Source organism: Paramisgurnus dabryanus, chromosome 11, assembly GCF_030506205.2.
Source record: "Paramisgurnus dabryanus chromosome 11, PD_genome_1.1, whole genome shotgun sequence".
Taxonomy (NCBI): Eukaryota; Metazoa; Chordata; class Actinopteri; order Cypriniformes; family Cobitidae; genus Paramisgurnus; species Paramisgurnus dabryanus.
In genome coordinates, this window is record NC_133347.1 from 1,759,941 (window position 1) to 1,787,865 (window position 27,925).

The 27,925-nt window shown below is 36.7% G+C and overlaps 2 protein-coding genes and 1 long non-coding RNA gene across 5 annotated transcripts in view; 1 reads left to right on the forward strand and 2 right to left on the reverse strand.

Moving 5' to 3' along the window:
* Positions 1–430: 430 nt before the first annotated feature.
* On the reverse strand, positions 431–3,611 carry prxl2c (peroxiredoxin like 2C). 2 transcript variants are annotated; one of them, XM_065270264.2, is made up of 6 exons: positions 3,225–3,611; positions 2,638–2,706; positions 2,440–2,493; positions 1,772–1,877; positions 1,509–1,643; positions 434–1,429 (listed from the first exon to the last, which is right to left on the reverse strand). In XM_065270264.2, exons 1-6 carry the CDS (start codon positions 3,405–3,407, stop codon positions 1,302–1,304), a joined length of 675 nt encoding a protein of 224 aa, XP_065126336.2. In that variant the 5' UTR covers positions 3,408–3,611; the 3' UTR covers positions 434–1,301. The 2 variants fall into 2 exon arrangements, with proteins under 2 accessions (XP_065126337.2, XP_065126336.2); XM_065270265.2 differs by lacking the exon at positions 2,440–2,493 and having other exon boundaries at positions 431–1,429.
* An 831-nt stretch (positions 3,612–4,442) lies between these two features.
* The window catches only part of fbxl17 (F-box and leucine-rich repeat protein 17), a 162,545-nt gene continuing 139,062 nt past the window's right edge, over positions 4,443–27,925 (forward strand). Inside the window, exons 1-5 of one of the 2 annotated variants that reach the window (XM_073816192.1) lie at positions 4,443–4,577; positions 6,413–7,149; positions 7,301–7,423; positions 9,327–9,584; positions 11,273–11,404. In XM_073816192.1, the coding sequence (XP_073672293.1) occupies positions 6,433–7,149; positions 7,301–7,423; positions 9,327–9,584; positions 11,273–11,404 (1,230 nt within the window). In that variant the 5' untranslated portion in view covers positions 4,443–4,577; positions 6,413–6,432. Of the gene's footprint in view, positions 4,578–6,167; positions 6,288–6,412; positions 7,150–7,300; positions 7,424–9,326; positions 9,585–11,272; positions 11,405–27,925 lie in introns of those variants that run through there. The other variant, XM_073816193.1, reaches the window with a different exon arrangement.
* On the reverse strand, positions 12,188–18,890 carry LOC141282970 (uncharacterized). Its single transcript, XR_012337901.1, has 2 exons — positions 18,114–18,890; positions 12,188–13,600 (listed from the first exon to the last, which is right to left on the reverse strand). It is a non-coding gene; the product is annotated as an uncharacterized lncRNA (long non-coding RNA).

A 27,925-nucleotide genomic window follows, 5' to 3' on the forward strand; every position in this document is an offset into this window, starting at 1 on the left:
GTTTCTATTTTTCTTTTTTTTGAATAATTTCCTATATGCTGTTGGTTTGAATACGTAATATTCTCCTGAGATCCAGCAATTCATTTTTGTCCTTTGTAGTGGACATGAGTTTCAGACCTCTAAGTCAAGCATAATTTATTCAAGCTATTTGAATTCTACTGTTCTGTCAAGAGGAAATCCTGGGCTTTCTAGTACCATATTTATGGGGACGTCCCGAACCTGTCTTACAGAGCACACAAACTTTCTTTTCAAATAACAAGAAGTGTAATTTCCACATTTTATGGCAACAAGGGAAGTAAGTAATACGTTTTTTTTTTGCAAATGATATGTTTTCTTGAAAATCATCAATTGTTTTTTTTTTCAACATGAAAGTCTAGAGCAGTGTTACAAAAATGTACAATAATTCTGACCCTTTTGAAACACAACTTTTATTTGATGTGCTTTATAGTGGACACCTTTGTTCTTATGTTTGTTTCATGTTCTATGATAGATGCTGAGAAGTTTTTGAATAAAATAATTTGTAACACTTTATAATAAAGTTGTATTTGTTAACATTATTACATACATTAACTAACATGAACCAACAATGAGCAATATAGTTTATCAGCATTTATTTATCTTTGTTAATGTTAATACAGTTGTTCATGTTTAGGTTATTGTGCATTAACTAATGTTAACAAATACAACCTTATTGTAAAGTGTTACTAAAATAATTAAAAGAAAGCCACACCCAGATGAGAGAATTTGGAAATATGGGTTTGGATTCGCTTTAAATTATTTACAAAACGTTTATAGATGCAGAAGCCCGAACGCAAAGCAGAAGATTTGTGAGATGGAATAAAAGCAACATGTTCATATGTGTCTCTGAGAAGTCAGAATGCTACAGAAAATATCATCATCTCATTTAAAACTCATAACCTTTAATTGCACACTGTGGTGAAAATGAAATTAAAAACAAAAATGAATGTAAAAATAAAACAAACATGAACATTTAATTAAATGGCAAAAATACTAAATCAAGATGGATGTAATTCAGAACATTAAAATCCCATTGTCCACTAGTGGACATGTCATAAAATTAAATAAAGGTGTTTTTTAAATTCTTTGCAATGTGTTTGTTACCACCCCATAACTTAAATAAAAACAAAAATTCTAGATCTTTGGTTGTAATGCAGAAATAAAATATAGGGCAGTGGAATAGATTGCTGCTATCAAAACACAAAATATATAAAACAAAAATATATACAGTCATATTAAGCATTCTATCAGTTACAAACTCAGATCTTATCAGTTCCTTTAGTTTAGATATCAATGATTTTGGGGGAATCATTGAAGTCCAACATTTGAAGACCTGCTAATTGAAGCAACCAGTTTATTGGCATGTGGTCTAAACGATTCATGTCAAAATGGGCAAAATGAACCTTCGGACCTGTGACAAAAAAAAACAATAGTTTAGATCAGGTCAAGCTATTATTTGTCATAGTGATTTTTATCAGAAGTCCTCTCACCTGGGCCTACAATAATGGCTCCACCTTGCTGCTGTGGATCTCCTTGAAAGTCAAAAAGAGGGCTGGTCATGGCACGCCACATACTTTTCAGGCTGCCAACAAGCAAACTGGATTTCACATGTGGACTTTTGTAAGCTATGAATGCAGATCAAAGTTACTAAATTAAATCAAATGCATAAATAAGCAGAGTTATTCTATGGCCTCCTCATAGAGAGTTCAAATGAAGTGAAAACACATCACTGCTACTTTAGTAAATATCTTACAGTTCTCCATGTACGTCTCTCCTCTTCTCATTCCAAGTTTTTTGTAAATATGTCTTTCTGAATCAACATATATTTCATGAGGATAGCCTGTTAGAGAGCAGAATTCCTAAAACATAAAGAAATTACAGGATGGACTTAAAGGGACACTTCACCCATTTGCATTTAGCTTTGTATAGTTAGAACCCCAGTCATGTTTTTGAATGATCATGCATAATTTTCTCAGTTGTCGCTGAGACAGGAGAAATACAGACTTCAGTGTTGCACTTCCTTCTTTCAATGATGTAAAAATCATCATTTTGCATCATTGAAAGAAGGAAGTGCAATATCTTTGTTAAGGGAGTGAGACTACAAACACCCCTTTTCTCGGTCAAATAGGCACCAAATTCTAAATGTATGTTACATTTCCACTACAAATATGACACACTTTTAATAAAGATTAATGTTTCTACGGGTGAAATGCTCCTTTAAAACCAACACGGTATTTGTGCTGATAATCAACACATTCATGTCAAAGTCACATCTACTGTATCTCTACAGGTTTATATTGTACATATTTATATTGTTCATATATTCTATATAAATATATATAAAGCATTTTTAATTTGTTACATAGCCACATAGTATATCATTCAGGCAAATATTTAAGTTAGTTTATTAGTTCAGCTTACGTGAATATGAGAATACGAGGACTGCCCAATCACTACCAATCTCACATTAGATTCCTGCATTTGTGCATGGAGATAAAGATCAATACAATATTCTGTTTTAAATTATGAAGAATGTAAATAATAAAATGATAAAGAATGTTGGCCTCATTATGCATATAATGGATACATAAATATTTGACTTAATATGAACCCCTTCACCTGCAGCATATCCCGAGGTATTTTGCCCAAGTCTTCTACATATTCTTTGCATGTGAAGCACAAGAAATTCTGTAAACAGATGAGAAACTTTTTATGATCAGTGATGTTAAGAGAAATTACCGTTAATAAGGAAAGAATATTCAGCAAAGATTAAATGACATAGATTAAACCATAAAAAAATGAGCTATTTAATGTATTTTCATATACACTTTAATACACGGTTAAAAAGTTCTGTAGAAATTGTTTTCCAGTAACTTACTGTAGATTTAAATTTATGTTAATTACTGGCGACTTTGTCTTTACAGAATAAAACTATAAAATAACAGTAAATAACATACATTTAAATCTACAGTAAGTTAGTGGAGAACAGCTGCATAACTACAGCAAACCGTGTAGTTTTCATCTAAATGTAAGTAATTCCATAAAAAACCTGACTATATAATTAATATAATAATTTGATATAATGCTATTTTAGATTTGTGGAATCTTGATTAATTAATAAAACTGAATTCCCCCACATTATTACTGAATATGAATTACAGCAACACACACATTGTTAGAACAGAAGCGATGGAAAATTCCATTACCCTCACAAAGATGATTATTGCTTTTCTGTGTTGAAACAAACTCTGAAAAGTTGTCTTAACTCCATGTCGATCATATATAAAACAGTCACTGACGTCACACAGATCGTGTGAATCGTTTGTGATCTCCTGTCCAGACGGTCCAGACCGAATCTGTTGAGTTATTATTGGTGGAGCTGTAGCCATTGCGCTTCAGTTTTCTAGGGCTGGAGATATTTTTAGGAAGTTTGTCCTACTGGATGAAATGATCCTGCACGCCCCTTCCTCTTGAATCATACACATCCCAACTGGCCCGCTACATGTATTTATATAACACTGTCTATATTATCATAATAACGACGTTTAGCGAGATCACTTAAATTATATCAATTCATATGTTAACTCGGTTGATGTTTGTTTTCCAAATACATAGTTCCCTAGAGGTGACTCTTTTTTTAACGATTCGGTCGAACCGATTCGCAAACCGGTTAACGATGCGTGATGCATTATATTGTGTGCAAACAATAAAAATAAAATCTCAACACTAAAACATCGATATACAGAATTCATACAAAGAATAGTTTAGAAAGATTTTTAAATAGATTTGTTTTAAAACCTTGAGGGATAACGAACCGATTCGCTATAACGATTCGGACATCGAAACGCAAACGCACGTGAATCGTTTGCATATATATTTGCATACTTACATAACACATCACAACAGTAATAAAAGAAAAAATATATATAAATAATGCCAGAAATAATGCAGATATTCACATTTAAAGTACATAAAGGATGAATAGAGAGATAAAGTTTTCGTTGCTTTAGGATTTATAGAGCTTTGAATAATTTTACTTGTCTAGATCATTTTTAAATAAAGAAAATAGCGGTTTGGATCCAGTACATTTTTGCTTATATATGTGAAATTTACCAAGTAGGACACATACACCCATTATATAAAATTGACCTGTATTCTCTTTCAAGCAGTCAAATAAAAAAAAAAACATCTTTAAATTGAGTTGAGAATGGACGAGTTTCACAAATGCACATATCTTTCGCTTTTCAAAAACAGAGACAGCATAGTTATACAAAATGATAAAATCAATCCTGCAAATGTTTACATTTATAAACAGTTTTCGATTTCACCAAGTATTTAAAGCGTTCCCTTTAAACCATCGCCAATTGGTCATCTGCACCATACATACAGCTTATTTGACCAATGAGCGCGTAGTAGTAGGCGGGATTTCCTCTGTTGTTTGAATTCCGGAAGTGTTTGGAAACATTAGCAGCAGGTTGACGCATCCGTGTGAGGTAACAGGCGCTTGTGTTCTGCTGTAATTCGCGGATTATGAGCCCGCGGGACGGAGGTGCGAGCTGGTGGGTTTTATTTTGACTTTATTCAGTGAAAGTGATTTGATCTCGCGAGGAGTTTAACGACACTGTCACTCAATGAAACACACCGCCGTGTACAGCGACTGAGTGTTAATGAATGTTTATTATGATGTCAGCGTACTTTACTCACATACATAAACATCATGCAGTGTCTGATACACAACTTGAGCTTTACTCTTGCAATAAAGTGTTTGGGCAATACCATGGTGCAGCTACGGTGTCATATGATTATACTTAGTTACATTGATATATGCCATAGTAATAAATGTTTACCATGTTCATATACCGTGCTGCTTCAAAAATATCCCGTGGTGCATATCATTAGATTTACGCTCAAGCCATTGGACGTTTGTGTTGTGATGCATGACAAACATTAGTTGGTGTATAAAGAGTCATCCTCTTCCTCAGGTTACTTGTATGCAATTTGTTGTATTCTTTACATTGAACAAAATATTGCTAGTTTTAACCCTTAACTGTGAGTGGGACACCTGAGTTTACTTCATTTTGCATGTATATTTTAATCCATAATGAAAAATGATATAACTGAAAAATCCAGCTAATACCAGCATAAACTAGTAGCTGGCTTTAGTTTAAGATGGCTGGAGCTGGTTTAAAATGGTCAAAAAATCTAGTTTTCATAATCTAAAACATTCATAAGTAAAATAATGCAGTGACAGTAATTTATTAATTTGTGACAAAAGAATGCAGCAAACTCTTGACACCTCGTGGTCGTTGTTGGTAAAACCACTAAAAATGTAACAAACCTCATTTTTTGTAATTTATGTATCAAATACTTTTGCATTATTTTTGTTTATTACAATAAATGTAAATTGCTATAACACATTTTTATTTAATATTTTCACCTTCAGACACTTCCTTGAAAAACTTTAAAGGTGCAGTGTGTAATTTTTAGAAGGATCTCTTGACATACATGCAATATATTATACAAAATATATGATCAGTGGTGTATAAAGACCTTTCATAATGAACCGTTATGTTTTTATTACCTTAGAATGAGATGTTTTTATCTACATACACAGAGGGTCCCCTTACATGGAAGTCATCATTTTGTGCCGCCATGTTTCTACAGAAGCCCTTAACGGACAATTTTTTTTACTAAGTTGTCTCCGACGATTACATGTTTGTCCGGTGGCGGCTAACGTAGCTTCTCTTTGCGTTTCAAAATCGAGGGGTGAGCAGTGGACTGAGCCATTGGTCGCAATGTGTAACCTCACCACTAAATGCTGCAAAAATGTACACACTGCACCTTTAAAGTGTCTTCTTTGAATCAAGACCAATATTAGGCTTCTAGACAAAAAAAAAAGAGTTATATTAATATAAGGGTGTACATCACCTTTTCACCCTCACACCACTCACTGAGGGCTGCGTCTTTTCGAAGAATGTATTCATATTCGTTTCAAATGTTACATTTTGTCAATAATGAAGAAATATTTTGTCAGAATGATACTTGGGTTACAGCATTTGGTAATATTTTGAAAGTGGTTCATTGACATCTGCATCAGTGACCCTCTTCATCCTCTCACCCTCAGATGCTGCTGTCACTCTTCTGTTTGTTTTGTTGTTTAGGAATTGAATCAGCTTGCAGAAAAAATGTCAGGAAAAGATAAAATCCCAATCTGATCTCGGTAGTCAAGTCACTGATGTGCTGTCTGTCAATTTACAGTATTAAAATGGGTTAGATACATTAAAAACATTTCTGTTTACTGTACTGTTTACTCTACCAGATATGACGTGTTGACAAGTTAAAATCTCTTTGTGCCAGTAGTGAAGTCATCTTGCTTTCTCTTGTGTCTCTCCAGAGTTAACGTGAAGCATCTATATGGGCCATCTTCTCTCCAAGAATGCTCACAGCCTGAAGAAAACACGGAAGCTGCGCAAGAAGAAGAAGAAAAGGAACTGCTTCCTTCAGGGGCCCTGCATGCTGTGCTTCATCGTCCACGGCAACAGCGGGAGCGTCGAAGACAATTGGCCCTTCGAGAGCGGTCGCGGTGGATGCGCGGCCGCGGCTGCGTCCAAAATCGCCGAGCGTTACGCTGCGTTGAACTCACCAGAAGATTGCACCAAGTTCGTCCTGTCTCAACGGGCCCTCTGGGAGGCCCAGGGCAGAATTTTGCTGTCCGCGGTGCCGGCCAAGCTAATCGGGCCCCCGGCGCTGTACTGCGCTGTCGTCCCAGCCGCAGACTTTTCAGAAATGGTGTGTAAGCGCAAAAGCGCTGAGCTGCAGCGGTGCACGCCCCGCAAGCAGCCCCGCTGTGCCTTCCAGGAGTCAATGGAGAACAGGGAAGAGAGAGAAGACGCCTCCTCTCCAGATGATCGGTGTCTCCTGCCCTCGCTCTGCCCTTTGCCTTCGTCCTCCTCCTCCTCGTCTCACTCTGAAGAGAACGGGTGCGGCGCGGGGTCAGATGTGGCCGGTGCCTCCAGCTCGTCCTCCGCTTGCTGCCTGCTGTCTCAGAACGAGGCGTCAGAGGAAGGAAAAAGTCCTGAAGGTCCAGAACAATCTCACATTAACCAGCTGCCCTCATCCATACTGCTTAAGGTTTGTGAATGTGTACTGCTTCATTTCATCACCCATCTTTATAAAACTGAAAACTTAAGACTAGTAATGGTTTTCTGTAGGGATACTGCATATGTTTCTTTCTCAACACTCTTAATGAAGAGATATCTGTCCTGTGTGAAATTTGTTGCAGGTATTTTCTCACCTGTCAGTGAAGGAGAGATGTTTAGGAGCGTCTCTGGTGTGTAAATACTGGCGTGACCTCTGCTTAGACTTCCAGTTCTGGAAGCAAATCGATCTTAGTGGCCTTCAGCAGGTTTGTCATTATTGTTTTTATTCTTAGATCTGTTTAGCAAATAGTTCAGATCTTCCTGCGTCACAGTTAAACCCCATTCACACAGCACTTTGGTCCCAGAACATTTCTGTAAAATTGTCAGAGAGTCTTCTGTGTGAACTCGATGAGAAATGTCTGCAAACTGGATTGAAGCTGAGATCATTCACCAGCATGACAGAACAGAGCATCACACGCTCCTTATCATCTTATCATAAACTATAATGCACGCATGTGGTATCTTAAAGATAGTTAGATGCTGTGGAAAAACCTAGTGCAGAACTTTAAAGGGACACTTCACTTTTTTTGAAAATACTTTCATTTTCCAGCTCCCCTAGAGTTAAATATTAGATTTTTACCGTTTTTAATCCCTTTAGCTGATCTCAGGGTCTGGCGCTACCATTTTTAGCATAGCTTAGCATAATCCATTAAATCTGATTAGACCATTAGCATCACGTTCAAAAATAACCAAAGAGTTTCAATATTTTCCCTATTTAAAGGAACACGCCACATTTTGGGAATTTGGCTTATTCTCTGTATCCCCCAGAGTTAGATAAGTCCATACATACCTTTCTCATCTCCGTGCGTGCTGTAACTCTGTCTGACGCAGCCCCCGCTAGCTTAGTTTAGCACAAAGACTGGAAGTGAATGGCTCCAGCTAGCGTACTGCTCCCTATAAGTGACAAAATAACGCCAACATTTTCCTATTTATGTGTTGTTATTTTTTATAGTCACATCTTGTACAAATAACAAGGTCATATGAGACACATCCATCTTTTAACAGTATACATACTGGGGACTATATTCTCAGAAGACGAAGCACTGCTACATGGGCGGAGTGATTTGCACAACTCTGACCGAACTCTCTGCTCCTCGCCAGGAGGCTTCTCGGATGCTGCGAGCAAATCACAACGCCCAAGTAGCAGTGCTTTGCCTATAGTTCCCAGTATGTATACGGTTTAAAGATGGCTGTGTCTCTTATAACCATGTTTTTTATACACGGTGTGACTCTACAAATCACAACATATAAATAGGAAAATGTTTGGGTTATTTTTTTACACTTATGGGGAGCAGTATGCTAGCTGGAGCCATTCACTTCCAGTCTTTGTGCTAAGCTAGGCTAGTGTGGGGTGTCTAACTCTGGGGGATACGGTGAATAAGCTAAATTCCCAAAATGTGGGCGTGTTCCTTTAAAACTTGACTCTTCTGTAGTTACATCGTGTATTAAGACCGATGGAAAATTACAATTGTTTTGATTTTCTAGGCAGATATGATTAGGAACTATACTCTCAAACTGGCTTAATAATCAAGGACTTTACTGTTGTAGCATGGCTGCAGCAGGCGTAGTGATATTACAGCTATCGAAAGATACTAAGGGTACTATTTTCGGCTGCTATGTAATATCATTGCGCCTGCTGCAGCCATGTCACAGCATACCTAGAAAATCGCAATTTTCCGCCGGTCTTAGTACATGTAACTACAGAAGACTCAAGTTTTAAACTTGGAAAAAATATCGAAACTCTTTGGTTATTTTTTTAGCGTGATGCTAATGGTCTAATCCGATTCAATGGATTGTGCTAAGCTATGCTTAAAGTGCTAGCGCCAGACCCGGAGATCAGCTGATTGGATTCCAAAACAGTAAAAATCAAATGTTTAACTCTAGGGGAGCTGAAAGATGAGTGTCCCTTTAAATACACCATGTGTCTTTACGGTATATGTGTGAATGCACACACAGATTTAGAAAAATCATTGGCAGTGTGAATTAATCACAAATCAAATGATCCTGGAATTATCCTGAACACATTTTCTGTGTATTTTCTGTAATCTCTGTGGTAAAAAAAGATTTTCTACACTGCTTTGTCCTAACGTGTCCACGCTCTGACTGCAGGTTAAAGATGATCTTCTGGTAAAGATTGCATCTAGAAGACAGAACGTTACTGAGATCAACATCTCCGACTGCCGAAACGTTCAGGATCATGGCATTTGTACGCTGGCTTCGAACTGTACAGGCCTGGTTAAATACACGGCGTACCGGTGTAAACAGCTCAGTGATGTGTCTCTGTGCACCGTGGCCGTCCACTGCCCACTTCTGCAAAAAGTTCACGTTGGCAACCAGGACAAACTCACAGATGAAGCTCTTAAACTGGTGAGCTGCTCTCTGTTACACTGTTTGAGTTTAAGGTCACATGTTGGGTACTTTTACACAAAATGGTTTGTTACATGATCATGAACAGTATAATATACTGTGAACTGAACTTAATTTCATGTACACATTAAAAGATCAAGATTACTGATTCTGAACTTTATGATTCTGACTAGGGTTATTTGAATATTTGTTTATTTAAATGACATTAATAAGTGATCAACCAATACTTATTTTTTTATTTCCGATACAAAATATTTGGATGCCCCATAAACGCTATGCTAAAGTGATTTTTATTTTAATTTATACAGAAATGATATTATACCAAATTTAAATTTTTATTAAAGTTTGACATAAAGTATTTCATCATCCTGTAAACAGACTCGAAACACTAAGTGAGAGCCCGGAGTGAATGAAAAAATATGAATATCTTCTTTATTTAGTTTGACATGTTTTTGTGAAGAAAGAAAGACAACTATATTTAGTCTACCTTCTATGGTGAAAGCCTATAATAATGCCGGCTGAGGAGAAAACTCTGCTCCGTGGTTATCCGGTAAAAACAACAGACGGATCTAACCAGAATATCTGAATTGAACATTATTTTACAAATAACGTAATCTGACTTGATATCTTATTGCTAACTGTGCGAAGTTACGATCTAAATTAAACAACACATCAAAGATGAAGCTATTTCTACTGTTTGCTGTTAAACAGCCATCTGCATTCATCCGCAGTTTCTACTGAGCACTGCATATCATAAATGTTCTCCGTTTCGTTTTTGTTGTCTCGTTTAGCTCTGTATTAACAAAATAAGTTTGGCTATACAACAGAAATCTAACAAATCTCTCATGATGAGCTGATGCGGTGGATCACGTCTAAATAACACTTTAACCGATGGACAAAAACAGACAACTTGGCGTTAAAACTTTAAATACTTAAAGGCGGGGTGCATGATCTCTGAAAGCCAATGTTGATATATAAAATCACCTAAACAAACACACCCCTACCCCAATAGAATCTGGACCTTCTCTTGATAGACCCGCCCCACACATACGCAACCCAGGCAAGGATGTCGGTTAGTAGACACGCCCCTTACTGCTCATTGGCTACAAGTGTGTTTTGGTACTCTGCCCGACTCACTTTTCCAGTGTTTTTAAAAAACATGCACCCCACCTTTAAATGAGTCTTGCAATCTGAATAGCCAAAACAATCAGAAATACATGCAAATTAATTTTTATGTTTAACATTAAAGTCTAAAAGACAGTAGAGGTGAAATAAAAAAGCATTAAATAAGTCATAACCCTTCGGTCGCACATTAAAAATAAACACTCAAATGGCTTTTTTTATTCTAATTATTATTGCAGATCGAATATTCGACCATTCGTGCAATGCGTCTAATTCTGACATCAGGGTAAAACAGCTTGAATTCTTCAGTCAATCAAAGTAAAAGACTTCATTAAATATCTGATTGGATAAATCATTTTTAAAGCCATTGAGTAACAGCACATCAGATCTGTTTTGAAATGACAAGGTTTATTGTTGAATGAATGTCCTATAGTTTTTTTATGTTTCAAGTTTTTATCTTACTAATCGCTCTTGTTTTAATTAACAAACTGTCTTGACTGATAATCCTCATCAGAGTTGTCCTCTGGTCAGCTGAACTAAACCTCTGGTTTGTGTCATTTATTCAGTTGGGTAAACACTGCAGAGACCTGCGGGACGTTCATTTCGGACAGTGTTACAGCATCAGTGATGATGGGCTGGTGGCGCTGGCTCAGGGCTGCTCCAAACTACAGAGAATCTACATGCAAGAAAACAAACTGGTATGAATCTCATGATTAATCTTCTCTGCTGGTCCTTATGTTTTTAATCCTGTAGTCAGTCAGTGGATGAATGTAAGCAGATGAGGGTTTCTGTCTTGTGCTGGTTTTCTTTGACGGATTCAGTTGTGGCTTGTTTGATGTCTGTCAGATGGCACAGTCTGCACATTTTTTGTGTTGGTTTATACAGTTGAACAAAAATACTGAAAACAATGGTTTGCGGTGTGAATGTTGTTATTTTTTCGGCCAGCAGAGGGCAGTGTTGTACTGTCATGATACAGTTCAGTGTTGATCCCGAGTTTTGCTCTGTAACGCAACTTTTGTAAAGTCTAAAGTGTACCATAACTGTTCTTTTAACTAAGAATGTATCATGATTTCTCATTTATATTTATGTAGAATGTAGTCACTAAGCTAAATAACCTGAAAACGAAAAGCCACAGGGTCCAATGATAACATAATGTGTAACATGCTTTGGTTTTTAGAGATGTATAATTTGGATGTTGATGTCTGCGCTGATGTTTGGTGTTTAACAGGCACATGTTAATGTGTAGCTGTCGTCAGTATGAAGCATTAGATCTGTCTGTGTCACTTCAGCAATGAGGAAAGCATGATAATCAATCAGAAATAAACTTTAGGACTGTTGTGCATGGGTAATTGATAGAAAGATAAAGTAGATTAAACGGTTAAATGTGCGGTTAAAAGTTTACCTGAGCAACTGACATGTCAACATTTTATTGAATTAATTGTGAAAGTTTGGTGTGGAGCTACCTGTTTGTCCAGCCAATGGAAGATGATATACTTGTTTATTAGGATTGCAAAGGGACAGAAAGTTACATTTTGGGAAAAGTTCTTAATCTGGAGAATTTTGGAAATATTCCAAATTTGATACTTAATGGAAATTTATGGGAATCATTTATAAACTTATGGTAATTTATATAAACTATATCATAAACAAACATAAACATTTAGTTTGGGCATAAAGCAGACATGCATGCAATGTAATACAAATTTTGAAGAATCCTAAAACTTGCGCTCATCAGTCTGTGGATTTATTTGATCAAAAATCCTTCAGAAATTATTCTAATATGAATGATTTCTGAAGGATTTTGGATGAGCAGGCTTGATGAGCATAAGAGACTTCTTGTAAAAACATTAAAACAGGATTGTGGTTTTTTGGGTGGTTTCTGGGTACTTTTTTAAGATCTCACCTAAATCTTTTCTAAGTCAGTGTATATGTCTGTACAATGATATAATGTTGTTGCACACTAGCTTACACACAGCACAAGGAAGTTTTAAACACATGTATGTTATTTACGTGAATACATGCACAGATGGACATTTTGACATTATTTTGTATCCAGGATTGAAGAAATGATATGTGCATGTTATGGATAAATGAAAGTACATGCAGGTGGTGTGGCCTCAATCTCCCTTCAGTAAGCAGTGTGTTGTGTTGTGTTGTGTTGTGTTGTGTTGTGTTGTGTTGTGTTGTGTTGTGTTGTGTGTGTATGTGACTGATGAATGTGCAGGGGAGAAATTCAACTGAAATTACATTCAATCTTCCTGAATTGAACTAAATTATTAAGATTTTTACATTTATGTTCTCTGTTATGTGCAAGTCTGCAATGTTTACAAATTCCCAGTTTATTTATTCCCATATATTCCTGTTAATTCCCATGGAAAGTTTTCAGCCTTAAAAAATTCCCAGAATTTTGCAACCCCAGTGTTTATGAGAAATTGTTGTAAAGAGATTTGAATTTAAAATGCAACTATTATAGAGAAGCTTTAGTTTTGCTCTGTGGTTGTTTCCTGACTGTGACGTGTCCGTTCATCCGAAAGTTACACACCATTCTGACCGTCGTTCCCACAGCTGTGTGTCAATAGAGATGCAGATGATCACATCTGAAACCCTAAACTCGTCCCTCCCCGAGAGAGAGAGAGAGAGAGAGAGAGATAGACAGAAGTCAGGCACCGTTTTGTCTATCTGTGACATCTGAATCCTCTCTCTCTCTCTCTCTCTCTCTCTCTCTCTCTCTTGTGATGGCTCAAATGTTTTTGTGACAGATCGTACAATTGTGCAGCCTCATTAACAATGAAGACCGGTGGTGGTGTCCCTCATCCCTGATGGAGTAAAATGATCCGTGTGTCTGTCTTCTCCAGTCAGTGATGAATGAAGCTGATCCAATGATGTTCCTCCTCCTATAGGACACATAATTGAATAATTAAAAAGCTGGAAGCACTTTCTGCCTGTGTCAGGCCTCTTAAAATATAACAAGATTGTGGAAATGCAGTTCAGATTTCTCGTAAACTTTTGAAAAAGAGCACAAAACACTTCTCCGGAAGAAAAGCAGTGTAAATGTTTGGAGTTTAGGCCATGATGTGTGTTTATGATGATCACATGATCTCAAATGTTCTTCTGTACATGGCGACAGCAAGAGGATTCATATTATATTCATATATAGGATTTGTGTTTATTGGTATACATGAGCTACTGTGCTGCATTTATTCATTTCAGGTTGAAGAAGTACAGTAAAGTGTTGTTTGAAATGAGCAGTCGTACAGTCAGCTCTGTGTTTACACCTTATGCAGATGGACCGCACCTTTAATGATCCAACCGCCATTACAGCGATTTCTGGCCTCCGGATCAATCCGATTTTTATCTGCATTGAGATTTACGAAGTTTCTTCTGCTCCTGCCCCCACATTTTATGGGCAAGCAGCCGGAGAACTAAAAGCAGTTAAGCAGCGCGTTTAGCCAATTACCCGGCTCGTGATGGTCTCCAAATCAAATCTGTAGTTGTAAGGCCAGGTTCACTCCGCTAAAGAGCCTCGGCTCTTAAATTGGCCCACTTGTCTCCTTGTCAGGTCTGAACTGCTGAACTTCACTTAAGTCAGGCTGAATGAAGCTGTGAGAGGTGAGACGGCATCTGCTCGGAGTTTCAGATGGACGTATGTTCCTATAATGCCTCTTAGAAGATATGTTTGATGGTGGTCGGTCGTCTTCATGCATTAAGCTTCTCAAAATCTTTAGGCCACATTTGATTCAATCAGAACTCGGTCTGTCGGTCGGCCTGTCTTAAATATTCATGGTTTTCATGTACACTTAAGAGAAATATGCTGAATACTAAAAAAAAAAACTTTTTTTTGTATAGCAAAATAATTACTTCACATTTTTTTTATAGATCACTTTGAATTAAAGTGTCGGCTAAATGCTTAAATGTAATTTATATCAGTACTTCTGTTTTTAAAGGTGCTGTTAAACTGTATTTATGTAGGCATAGATGAATTATAAGAGTTCAGTACATGGTAATGACATACCATGAGCCTCAAACATGATTGTTTCCTTCTTCTTATGTAAAACTCGTGCGTACAAAAGACCTCTGGAAACAGACCAATCTCAACATTAGGGATTAATCATTTTCAAAATAAAAGTTTTTGTTTGCATAATATATGTGTGTGTGTACTGTGCATAATAAATACACATGCATGTAGATATTTAAGAAGTATTGACATGCGTATATACATTTTTATATTTAACTTTAATTTAATATATATTATATATAAATATTTAATTTATAAATATATTTTTTCTTAAACGTATACATGCATATGTGTGTATTTGTACAAACTTTAAATATTTGTGTGAGATCAGGGGTGTATTCCAGAAAGCAGGGTTAACTTACCATCAGATTAACCCCGAACTTTGGGTTGATCAACCCCAAACTTGCTTACTCGGGGTATGTCGGTTCCAAAACACAGTTTAAGAGTTAGTTCAATCAACTCGCTGAAAGTAACCCAGAGTTAAAGCGCGCTCACGGTAACAACATAAAGGCATTGTCAATGGATCGCAGATTTCACGAGTCACCATGGAAACGTCAGAGAACTTAAAAGTTTTTAAATGAGAAATAACATTATAAACCAACACTTTCTGGCAAAATCAACGTTTTATAATCGACTTAGAAGTGCGTGATTACAAAACAGATAAAATTAATTAATTAAATAATTAATACGAACCTATTTTACCCCATTTAAGTCCAATATTGTATGTGTCTCAACGAAAATACACACAATATTATTTAAAATAATCTAAAACAATCTAAAATAATTAATATAGTCAAAATAATCATAGATTTTATATATGATTGTAAACATATGAATTATGAATATCTTTTCCCTTGTGAAAAGTAACAATGGTTTTACTACAGTAAAAAACATGGTTACAGTAAAACCATGGTAACCACAAAATAACCATGGTTTTCAAAAAACATAGTTAAACCATGGTTAGTGTAGTAAAACCATGGTTCTGCTGATAGTAATCAATGCACCAAAAAAAAAACATGGTTACTACAACTATACACCAATAAAACCATGGTTAATTTCACAAGGGTTGTGGCACATAAAGTGCAAATCTGTCATAAGGCTTATTTAAAGGGGGTTTTTTTAGATATGATTGTATTGTGTAGGCATAAAATGCATTATGATAATATTCACTATATTGTACTTATTTTACTTCTGCTCCTTTGGGTGACCCTGTTTAGTTTTAGGACTTTCCTTGTATGACACTGTGTCACCATCTTTTTTAACATTTACTGATAGCTGATAGATTAATGCACCCTCTTTTAATTGTAAAGCTTCCTTACAGTCCTTACAGATTTTCAATAATGTTGTGTAATGCTTTTCATTACACTACACTAAGAATGATCATTCATTTGCATTGGACGATTAGGATCTGCTGTGACAGAATTGGAGAATAGAAATGTTACATTAGTGTCAATAGTAACATGTTGTAATATATGTCCTGTATCATCTAATATATGCAAATATCTCAATTTCCCTTTGCTCAAAAATGATAGCTCTGGAGAGCAGCTACAAAAGGTCAATTTTAAAGAAATAAAGGTGATTTAGAAAAACACCAACTATAGATCAAATGTAGAGAGAGGGCTAAGGATCTGAAGTGCATGTTTAAGAAATAAATATTATACTATGAAATATATATTTATAATTTCATTTCATTGTGTACATGATTCTAACTGATAATAGAAAATCTCTGACCACTATGCCATGTCTGTGATTCAATGGTGTTTCATCTAATGAAGTCTGTGCTTCACCTGTGTCATTCTGATCAGTGTTAAATCATGCCTGTGCTTCATGGGTGTCATTCTGTGGGCCAGGTCAGATGCACATGCCTATCAGAGACTGCAGCCAGGGGTAACTTCTGTCCCTCAGTAATTATTATTATGATAGGCATCATGTGTTTCTATTTGTTATATCCATTTACTGTAACATTGCCACATTGTCACTTAAGTAACATAGGTTAAGATTCATTAATGACAATGTATTTGCACACACATTTATTATAACTTTAGATTAATCTCAAATTATCTAGTAAGCGAAAGATGAGGTTATTTATGAATTGACAAAATTGATATGGAAATGTACTTTATTGTTAACATTAATTAACTGATGGAATTGTGTTTCATACATCCACTGATATTTGGAGATATATTAATAATGAACATAATTAAATGTATAGTATTTAGTCTGAACACAAATATGAATACATTTTTAATAAAATGTAATTAATAATTACATTTATAGTAATTAGTCCAATCACAAATATCAATCCATGTTATTAAAAAAATAGTTTCTTTAAAAAAAAATTCATAACACACATTTTTTTAAGACAGCAATAAATATTCGCGACTGTAAATGCAATAAAATAAAATAAATGCTTTAACATTGTAAAATTATGCAAAATATATGCTTCCACGCCCGCTGTACGCTCGTCATAAGTACACGCATGCGCAGACTTCCTCCGGAGCCTCGTTTTATTAACTAAAATGAACTTACCTTGCAACATAACCTGCTCCGGAGCAGGTTATCTTCAGAGAGTCAGTTGCTATGGTTACTTACATAACCCGAAAGTTACCTCCGTTTTTGGAACCGAAAGCAGAGGTTATCCGCTTACTTACTCCTAAACTTACCCGGGTAAGCCACATAACCAGCTTTCTGGAATACACCCCAGAGCTTCAGGTAAACACAGTTGATTTGTATTCCACACACTGAGGTAGATCATAGTGATGTATATTTCATTCAGTTATATCAATTTTACACAAGTGTTCTCCTCTCTTTGTCCTTCACTTTTCTTGTAGTTCATGATTTAAATTTTCCAGCTGCTATGATTTTGACAGAAATAACAGTGATGTTCACGTGTGCCTTTGTTAGCTTTAATGAGTTCTGTAATAGATCACAGTGCCTGTGTGTAAGCAGTTATGTCCATGTCTGGTTATTAAAAATCCTCTATGTGAATGAAATATGAAATATCACTTATGAGTGAGTGATATGGGTTTTTAAAACCAATAAGATGTAATATATATATCAGTATAGTTAAAAAGAAGCTTCAACCCGGATGCAGTTTGTGAATTTCGAGTCAAGGGTGTATTGACTGGTGTCGTCTGACAGATTCATCTTTTGTGAAAGAAATGAAGCTCTCTGCAATTACATTTAAATAAAAGCCGAGCGTTGATCTTCACTCGAGTGCTCAGACATTGGTTTTCATCTGAAGAGTGAACAGCTTGTTTCTCTTCACAGGCGAGTGTGTGTGTTTAAGATGGTGAATGTGTCTCTATGTTGCTGACCTTAACAGTGACTAAACTTAGCACATCAAAAAATGTCCTCATGTTACAAATTGCATCAATGGCCTCTTTCCTCACCTTTGGATCTCTGGAAATAGACGTGTTGTGTTATCGCACCTCAAGCAGGTCTCTTTGAACGCCGCCGATCGATAGAGGAGAAAAAGCTTTCAAGTTTCTCCCAGCATCAAGACTCTTTCTGGAGTTTTGATCAGTTTTTAGTGGGAAGTAATCAGGCTCATTGATGAGACGCCCGTCATCTTTCATGTCCTGATGGTTTGAGACTGATTGATATCGACAGCTCATCAGGAGCAAAAAGCCACAGAATGAAACTGTGAGTTTTTTAAAATGTCACGTCTGGTCGTGTGATACGAGAGGCGGTGAAGCGTCCTTTAAGCTTCTTGTGTGGGATTACACCTTGAAAATCCCTGCTGGACAGAAAGAGTCTTTGAAAGGTTTCTCTGTGGCATCTGTCAAGCTCTTGGCCTTTTGGGACGTTCTTGCATGAGAAGATCAGACTTCACCAGATGAAGATGAGCTAGTCAATGTGTTTTTATTCTCCAGTTATTCAGACAGTTTTTATTGAAACCAGCATGAGTGTGTGAAGTGTTTACTGGAGTTTTTTAACAAAATGTTAAATGCTCTCTCATTTGTATGCCTCTTTAAGAAAGTGTCTGCTAAATAAATAAATATTATTGTGTATATTTGTTTCATTGTGTATGGTGTGTGTAAGCAGGACGTTGTGACTGAGAATAATGCAATTTATTTACTTTTATCATTTGGTCTTTCAGCTATTGTCTTATAAAGCACTTAAACAGAAGGATATTTAAAGTCTTGTGATTGTCTTTGATGCAGATAACAGAGCAAATCAGAATTCAGATTTTGATAAATGATGGTAAGCACACAGCTGATTGTAACCATTGACTTCCATAGTAGGAAAAACAAATGCGATGAAAGTCAATGGTTACAATCAGCTGTGTGCTTAGTGTACCATCATTTATCAAAATATCTTCTTTTGTGTTCATCAGAAAAAGCAATCATACAGGTTTAGATCAACATGAGGATGAGAATTTTTTTTGGTAAACTATCCTTTTAACATTAGTTAATGCACCATGAACTTATATGAAAAACTGTATTGACAATAACTAAGATTAGCAGGAATTAATAAATGCTGAAAAAATAAATTGTTACTGTTAGTTCATTTATTTACTAATGGTTACTAATACAATGTTATTAAAACATGTTACCAAATAATTATTACAATCATTTGTGACCCTGGACCACAAAACCAATCATAAGTTGTTGTTTTTTTGAGATTGAGAAATAAAAATCTGAAAGTGAATAAATAAACTTTCAGTTGATGGTTTGTTAGGATGGGAGTGGGACAATATTTGGCCTATATACAAATATAAAATACGGATAATATCTTGAATCTGATGGTGCAAAAACTCTACATATTGAGAAAATTGCCTTTAAAGTTGTCCAAATAAAGTCCCTATGACACACATTACTCATGATAAATATTTTTTTTATATATTTATGGTTTATAATGTACAAAATATCTTCATCTTAATATCCTAGTGATATTTGGCACAAAAATTGTTGGCTATTGGTAAATATACCCGTGTGACTTAAGACTCTATGGTGTGGTTTCCCAGCCAGGGCTTATCTTAGTCCCAGACTAAAATGCATGTTTGAGTTGCTTTAATATAAAAAAACTGATTAATTTTAACATATATCAGTGACTTTTTTTTGTCTCAAGAGATGCACACTTGTAGTGTTTTTGTAAGGTGTATTTGTAAAAACTTCCTAAATGACCTAATATAAATAAGGCCTAGTCCTGGATTAGCCTAAACCCTGTCCGGGAAACTGCCCCAATATGTATGAAGTATATAGTGTAACTTATATGTGGTTATGAAATGTTTGATCTGTAGGAGGCGCTGTAAGATTGTTTATTGACCAAGCGGTGTGTGGTTTAAACTAGAATGTGAGGAGTACAAACGTCATCAATCATGCTTAAGGTTTGACAGATTAAAAAAGCTGTGTTTATCTGTGGAAGCCTCATATTGATTTACAAATAATCATATTACTAAATAAAGTTATTTTTTATTCTCCCAGGAATTCTTTCTAGTATAGACTACACTTTTTATAATGGTGTGTGCTAAGAGGTTTTGACAGCATTGAAGGTCTTATTCACCAGAGACCGTGTTTCATTTTCTAGAATTGGTCATATAGTTTTTGCTGTGTGTCGTAAGGAGACTCGTAAAGAATAAATTCATTCTCGTTCAGTAATTGAATGAGCTAAAAGAAAGCTCAAGATTTCTGAAATGATGCCAGAGGTCTTTCCCGGAAAAAGACCTTGAGATCCATGAATATTCCCGTCTTCCTCTCTCGTGTCAGAGTTTCTTTGGCTCTTCGGTTAGGTCGTAATAATGGCCTGTAGGAAACGTGTCATTGTTAAAGGGCTTTTAGTCGGTGCTGAAACTCAAGCTGTTAAACGCATTAATGGCCAATGATGAATAGCTGGATAATGTGAGGTCAGTGACGTCTGTCACTTCAAGATGGGGTTTTGCATACATCATGAGGAATCATGTTCAATCTGCAATATAAAACATACTGAAGCTTTCCAGTCTGAAAAGAGCACCTGATAAAAATAATAGGAGAGAAAGGGTGGAAAATGATTGTGTAAATTACATTTTTATTGTAATTAATTTACGTTTTGGACGGTAAACAAAAACTTGCCTCTCTGAACTGCCCTAAAAATCCAAATTTAAAGGATTATTCCACTTAAATAAAAAATCCTGATAATATGTGATGTTAATGTCTTTCTTTGTCAGTCGAAAACAAATGAAGTTTTTTGAGGAAAACATTCCAGGATTTTTCTTCATGTAGTGGACTTTATTGGACCTCAACAGTTTACAGTTTCAATGCAGCTTCAAAGGACTCTAAACAATCACAACTTAATCTTATCTAGAGAAACAATCAGCATTTTCAACAAAAGAAAATGTAAAAATTACTTTTAAACCACAACTTCTCATCTTGCACTAGCCGTGTGATGCACCAGCGTGACCTTATATATTACGCAATCACGTGGAAAGGTCACAGGTTACGTATGTGAAATCCACACTTGCAGGCCATTTTTAAACAATAAACGGACACAAAGACATTCATTAGAATCATTCAAATACAACAACGTCTGTCTGAGCCAATGGTGTAGTGGGCAGCACTCATGCCGACCCAAGTTCGATTCCCGACTCGTGGTCATTTGCTGATCCCATAACCCTCTCTCTTCCCTGTACTTTCCTGTCCTCTCCTTAATCACTGTCAAATAAAGGCAAAAATGGCCAAAAAAAACCTTATAAAAAATACAACAACATCTGAACACTCCTCTTTCTACACACTTGTAGCACTGGAGCGATAGTTTCCACATACATGATGCGTGACCTTTCAACGTGATGATACGTATGGTCACGCTAGCGTGTCACACAGCTACTGCAAGATGAGAAGTTGTGGTTAAAAAGTACTTTTTTATTTTTAGTGAAAATGAGGATTGTTTCTCTAGATAAGACCCTTATGTCTCGGTTGGGATCGTCTTTAAAGCTGCATTGCAACTGTAAACTGTTGAGGTCTACTAAAGTCTTCTATATGGAGAAAAATCCTTTCTTCTCAAGTGAACAAAAAATAAATGAACATCTTGGATGACATGGCAAACTATCAGATTGTTTTATGAAAGTGTAATAATCCTTTGATAATAGGCAATAGGGCCGTAACGATTAATCTTGTGTCCCATAAAAATGCCTGTCTGAAGTCGATTCTGAATTTCTGTGTTTTATGCACAGCTTGTGTGTGTACTACGGCATTTGGTCTGTAGGAAGTCCTTATCAATTAAAATCATTGAGTCGGAGTCGTTTATAACGTGCCTTTAAAAAAGCAACACCCGTTAAACAAAATCATTCAAAATATTCTTTATTATCATGAAAATACCTGAAACAATTTGAAGAACAGTGATATAAATATTCCTGTAGACATTTCCTTGGAAAGCGTTCATAATACTACTTCTTCTGTGGCACAAAGGGAGTTTCTGCACGAGAGCGCCCCCTGGCTTTTGGATGTGCCGGGATTTCATCGTAATTCATTCAAATTCATTCATTGAGAAAACGCGCATTTGCACGATTAATCGTTACACCCCTAATAGGCAACCATTTCAATCAATGTGAACATCAACACAAAAATCATTTAATGAGGTCTCTTATTTAACACAGGTTTTCTAGTAATGGTCTAAAGGAGGTTTATTTGTTGTATTATCTGTAATATGATCCTGAATCTTTGTAAAGCTTGTCACATTCATTGTGTTCAGATGCTTTTGGTGAATTTTGAGTAAATCTTATTTGATCTCATTGTGTAAAGTGGAAGTTCACACAGACAATCTCGCCAATTAAATCTAATTTAAACCTGAACATGACAAATAAATTCATGACAGAAATAAGACATGTTTAATATTCTGTCTTTTACTAAACATCCTTGATAACATTCAGATGTCTTAATGAAGAGCAGAATTCTTACTAAATTTATTAAAATGGATGTATCGTAATTATAATGAAAATTTGTAGTACAGTAGAAAATAAATGGATCATTTTTTCTGCACTGTAAAAGAAACGTAGCATTTTTGTCAAATCAACATATATTTTTATGTTCCTTTTACAATTTCAGTTTGATTTTATAAGTTATGTCAACTTAAACTTAAAATAGTAGGTTCAATTGACTTGCAAAATCAAGTTGTTTTAAAGAGTAACTAAACCCTAAACCAACTTTTTTTAGTTAATGATCTGTAAGAATGATGCTTTATTAGTGCTGTTCATTGATTTTAGTAAGTTTTTTGACATTTGGATATAAAGTGTTTCAATAATACAATATATGGTGTAAAAACGTCTGATTGCTGCCCTCTTCAGGTTAAACGGTGGCTACTGCAGTTGAATTTTCCTATTGGATGTTGGGTCCAAAAAATGACTCGTGACGTAAGCAGGTTCAAGCTCACCACGCCCTTGTTACGATCTCACCACACACTTGATACGAGCTTAGTTCGTCCCCTCTAGCTTCATTGGGATCTGCCCACTTTTCTTGCATTTTTCAAATATTGCCAGTGGGTGGAGTCACGCTCTCACCAGGGTTTTAGTTACTCTTTAACTACATGTTGCATTTATATTTTTGACCAGTGTGGTGAAAAGAGAGTTACAGAGCGTGCTGTGTGTATATATGAGTGTTATATCAGGCCAGATGTGATCTCTCTCTCTTGGGTCGAGTGCTGGTTTTGAATACAGTTGTTCAGAATCAGAGAAATCTCAAAGCCCTCCACAGCCTGTAGAGGTTCATTACCACCGCTCGATAGGAGGAATAATGAATGAGTTTAATAAGTGCGGTGGGTCGATGTGTTTAATGAAGGTATGACAGACACACAAGCTGCCCATGTTGCATTAATGAGACAGTGATGTCACAGAGGTCAAAGCTTACAGCCTCTATGTTTCACAAACACTTGATCTTCACAGGCTGAGGAGATGATGCTGATTGGGTCTGTGTTTGTGTCTTTATGATGTCATAGTGTTTGGCATCGGTGACTCGACAGATATTCGACTATAAAAACAGTTTGAGAGAAACAGACCTCATATTTCCTCAGGCCACGTTCAGATGCACACAGACACTGATATGAGATATTGCAGTAAGATCGATTAATGGTGCACTTAGACGGAGTAATTAACAGTCAGTCCGAGAGAAAGAGAGCGCTAATATTTATAAACTTCACTTTCTGACCTCAGACGGCCCATGAACCGGATGATCAAGAGAACATAAAGAAACTGTCTCATTATGACTGAACTAATCCTGATCGAAGTAGAAACGAAGTGTTAACCAGCTGACCAACAGCTGACTAGTACAATAGTGAGATTTGTCTTTTTCCAGGTCTTCAGAGAGATTGTAATGTGTTATATAGGTCTTTTACATGTCCACTTTTGGAACCTGAGGTCCGACCTGAGCGGGTTCGGGTCTTAAATTTTCACGTGCGCCTCGGGCTTTCAGGTATGTTTTTGCCGAACGGACCCGGGACCCAAACCATCTCGCGTGTGTGCATCAAGTCCTTTTCCAACCCCACTCGCTTTACCAAAAGCGCTTGAGACATCATGTGGCTGGCAGTAGGTTCATTGTTGTTGAGACAGACCTGTCAATCAATTTTTAATGCACATTTTAGCGGTTAGTGTTGTCGGCAGATTTCCGGAGGAATTGCGAAAGTGTGCTTGCTGTGGTGCTGCCGATTTAGTTTTTTTATTTTGTGCATCCTCACATTGGAGTCCCAAGTTGATGTAGAAAGTTTGGTTTCAATACGCAAAAGTGTTCCTGAGATATGAAGGACTTCCTGTTTTGGCGGCTAAGCCACAGATATCCTTTGGGCTGTGACAGGCAAACACTTCAGAAGATCAAAAATCTTTCTTGTAACTTTTGTGAGGCTTGGTCCAAGGATCATGTACGTCCAGTTTCGTGAAGTTGGGCCAAAATTTGTGACCTGCGAATCTTTTTTTTGGTTTTCTGTTCCGATATGGCGAAAGATCGACATGGATCCGTGACGTCATGTTCTCAAGCAACTTAGACCGGCACTGCCCAAATGTTTTAAAGTTTTAACAGGGTCTCTATGCTCTGTGGAAGCAGCGGGCCGAATTGGTTGCGAGGCCACTGGGTTTCTTTCTGTCTGACTGGTGGGTGCGAGGCTGCAGATGCATACCAGTGCTGTATACATTCAGGTCCAGTCAGGTTAAAAAAATTGCCGTCAGGTCAGACTCGGGTCTAATTTTCTCGAGTTTTCTAAAAGATTTATGCACGTTGGGTTCTGGTTAAAAGTGATTTGGGTCATTTCAGGTTGGGTACATTTCTTTTCAAGACCTCTTGTGTTGTGTTGTGCTTTTGCAATTCACAGCTTTCAGCGCTCTCTTATAACTTGAATATTTATATATAAATGTATAAGGGTTAAGTTTATATGTGGCTGAGCTGTTCCTTTGGTCTTTCTTGATTGGTCTGTCTATCGTGTGATTAATCATCTAATTGATCTTTACCATCACTTTTACCCATTATGTAGCTCAATAAACATTGTGAAGTTTGTTTGTCTGTATGGTAAATGACACAGACGTGAGTCTTATCTGAGGTTCTTCAGAGATTTGATGTTTTCTCCTGTGATGAGATGGCAGATGGTGGTGATTTTTAAAGGATGCTCTAGCGATCTGCAGCAGGTCACGGCAGATGTGGGCATCATTTCTGAGCCCATTTTGATGTTAAAATTCATCTGGTGGTCTCAGTCTTTTGTAAAGTCATTAGATTAGTGTGAAGAATGGTCTCCATTAGCTCAGAGTCTTGTTTCAGTCCTGCTGTGGTGAACGACTCATTGTGCTGTGTTCAGATAAAGAGAAGTCAGTTAAACGTGCTGTGAGTTTCTGATGGAGGAGGATGAATGAATCTTCTCCAGAGAATCTCAAGATGATGGTCATGTGTTTAAATCGTCTGCTCTGTTTGTGTTACAGACACCAATGATCCTCATATCATGAGATGAGATGTTCAGATTGAATTTGAATGAGGCTGTCTTGATTTTTGCACTAAACACACTGTGTTTCCAAGCATGAAGCTCAAAGGTCTTTACATTATAAACACACTGTCATGTTAAGATGTAAAATCAAGGGAGTAGAGAGATGTTGACAAGCTCTTACTGGGTGTGAAGAGATATGGGAGAAATGTTTACACTGTCTGACAGAATGAAGATATTTGTCAGCAAATGGATTTACTTTAAATCGGGGTCATTGGCTGTCGTCGGGCTCTTTGTGGGCCATTAACTTCATTTAATGTGAACTGATAATGCTAATAAATAATGATGCTCATTCTGTTGTACAGACACAAATCTGATCTCATTTCAGCACTTATTTCTGTAAGTAGAAATAGGTTTACAGTTGTAATAGTAATATTCAGTGGCTATGTATGAAATGTTTAAAAAGCTATACTCTCATTCACTATTCCCAACATAAGTCCACTTAATTAAATAATAAATGCAACACTTTTGTTTTTGCCCCCATTTTTCATGAGCTGAACTGAAAGATCTAAGAGTTTTTCTATGTACATTAAAGGCCTATTTCTCTCAAATACCCTACTCTTCCCAAATCTGTCTAAGGGTGCATCCCTATTCAGGGTCCTATTATCCTAGATAGAAGACTCCTTCACATGCAGCCTCCAAATGCGGCCTTTGTTTCCCCTGAAACCCAGGATCCATAGATGAGTCCTTCACAGCCTTGGCTATCCCAAGATTCAGTGCACGCCTGTGACGTCTGGGTATTTTGAAATTGATTGAAACATTCAGAATATTAAAATTGTTAAATAAAAAGTGTATATTTTGCAAATTAAAGGTCCTTATCACTGTTTTATTCTTATTGTAAATTATGTTTTAATGATGTGAATTAATATTATAACGTTATAAAAAAATCTGTTACTATTTATTTTTAAAAGTCTGAAAGGTGTCTCGCTGACAAGCGTAGTGGGCTGGAATACAGCAAGTGACGCAACCACACCCCGTAGGCTAGACCATTTTGGTTCGCTTCGTGGACTTCATACGGTACACCCTTTAAATACAGAGTCTTGCCTTTAAAGTCTGCGGCCTTAGAAGGATCCAGACCCTAAATTGGGATGCACCCTAATCTGTGTTATCTGTGTTAGTGAGCACTTCTCCTTTGGATAATCCATCCAGCTCACAGGTGTGGCATATCAAGATGCTGATTAGGCAGCATTAATATTGCACAGGCGTGCCTTAGGCTGGCCACAATAAAAGGCCCCTCTATCATTTTGGCTGCTTCCGAAAACTTAGGCAGCTGACTCGTTGCCTCATGAGGGAATGACTTCGGAGGCATGAAGGCAGCTAAAAGAAACTCTTTCGGACACACTTCAAACTACAATTTGAAAACTACAATACTAATTTCTAGCTAGAAATGCAATTAAAAGGTGCAAAAAGTGAAAATATACATTTATTTACACTAAATTTGTGCTCCGGACGCTTTCTTGGCCGCCATTTTATTTTTTGAACTCGACCAGGCACAACCAATCACATTCCCCATGAGCGCACACGCATAGAATTGTGGGACAAGATCTCAGGAAAACTGCCGCAGAAGGCAGCAATTTCAAATAGTTTATTTTCAAATAAGTGAGTTTATTTGCTTTTGATGCATGAAGTGCTGGTCTAGCAAGATTTCACCGTGATGGCACTGGTTGTGTGTGAAAATGTTTAATAGATGATTGAAGTGGTTGTCCAATCTGTGCTAATTGTCTTAAAGAGTCATTCAGATTGCTAAGTGAGTTTTATGCCATTATTGGTGCTTTCATATGAAGAAGTCTGAGCCAAAAGTGTCCCTGCACTTCTGCAGTAAACTCAGTTTTATAGTTGATATAAATATTATACAGTCAGCCAATTTACAGCAGCCTCTATAACCTCCTTGAGGAAATGTGTGAGATATTTAACGGCCATCCTCCTTTATTTTTAACCAATAACTATCATCCTTACATTTATCTTCCTGCTCTGTGCCCGCCAGAGTTTCCTGTTGCGATTGCATTACAAGAGGAAAGTGGGTTTGAAGCAGCTGGGCCTGGCGACGAGTGATTGATTTCTGAACGCCGCCAGCAGATGTTGACTGACATTCATTCTTGATGATGAAAAGGTCATAAATTTTATAAATTGACAGGTAAAGGTCAACGCTGGACGAGGGTGCCGTGAAATTTGAGCAATTTTAAAGTGCAGTAGCCGCTGGGCGAACGACAGAACGATACGAGACAAAAATACAATCTACAAAGAAATATCATGTTTGATTGGACGCGGCGCTGTAGAG

Excerpts from the sequence above, each read along its gene's own strand:
- prxl2c (XM_065270264.2), bottom strand. The coding sequence starts at position 3,407 with ATGGCTACAGCTCCACCAATAATAACTCAACAGATTCGGTCTGGACCG. Across the intron at positions 2,707-3,224 it reads CAATAATCATCTTTGTGAGG|AATTTCTTGTGCTTCACATG; the intron begins GTAATGGAATTT and ends ATCTGTTTACAG. Across the intron at positions 1,430-1,508 it reads AGCCATTATTGTAGGCCCAG|GTCCGAAGGTTCATTTTGCC; the intron begins GTGAGAGGACTT and ends TTTTTGTCACAG.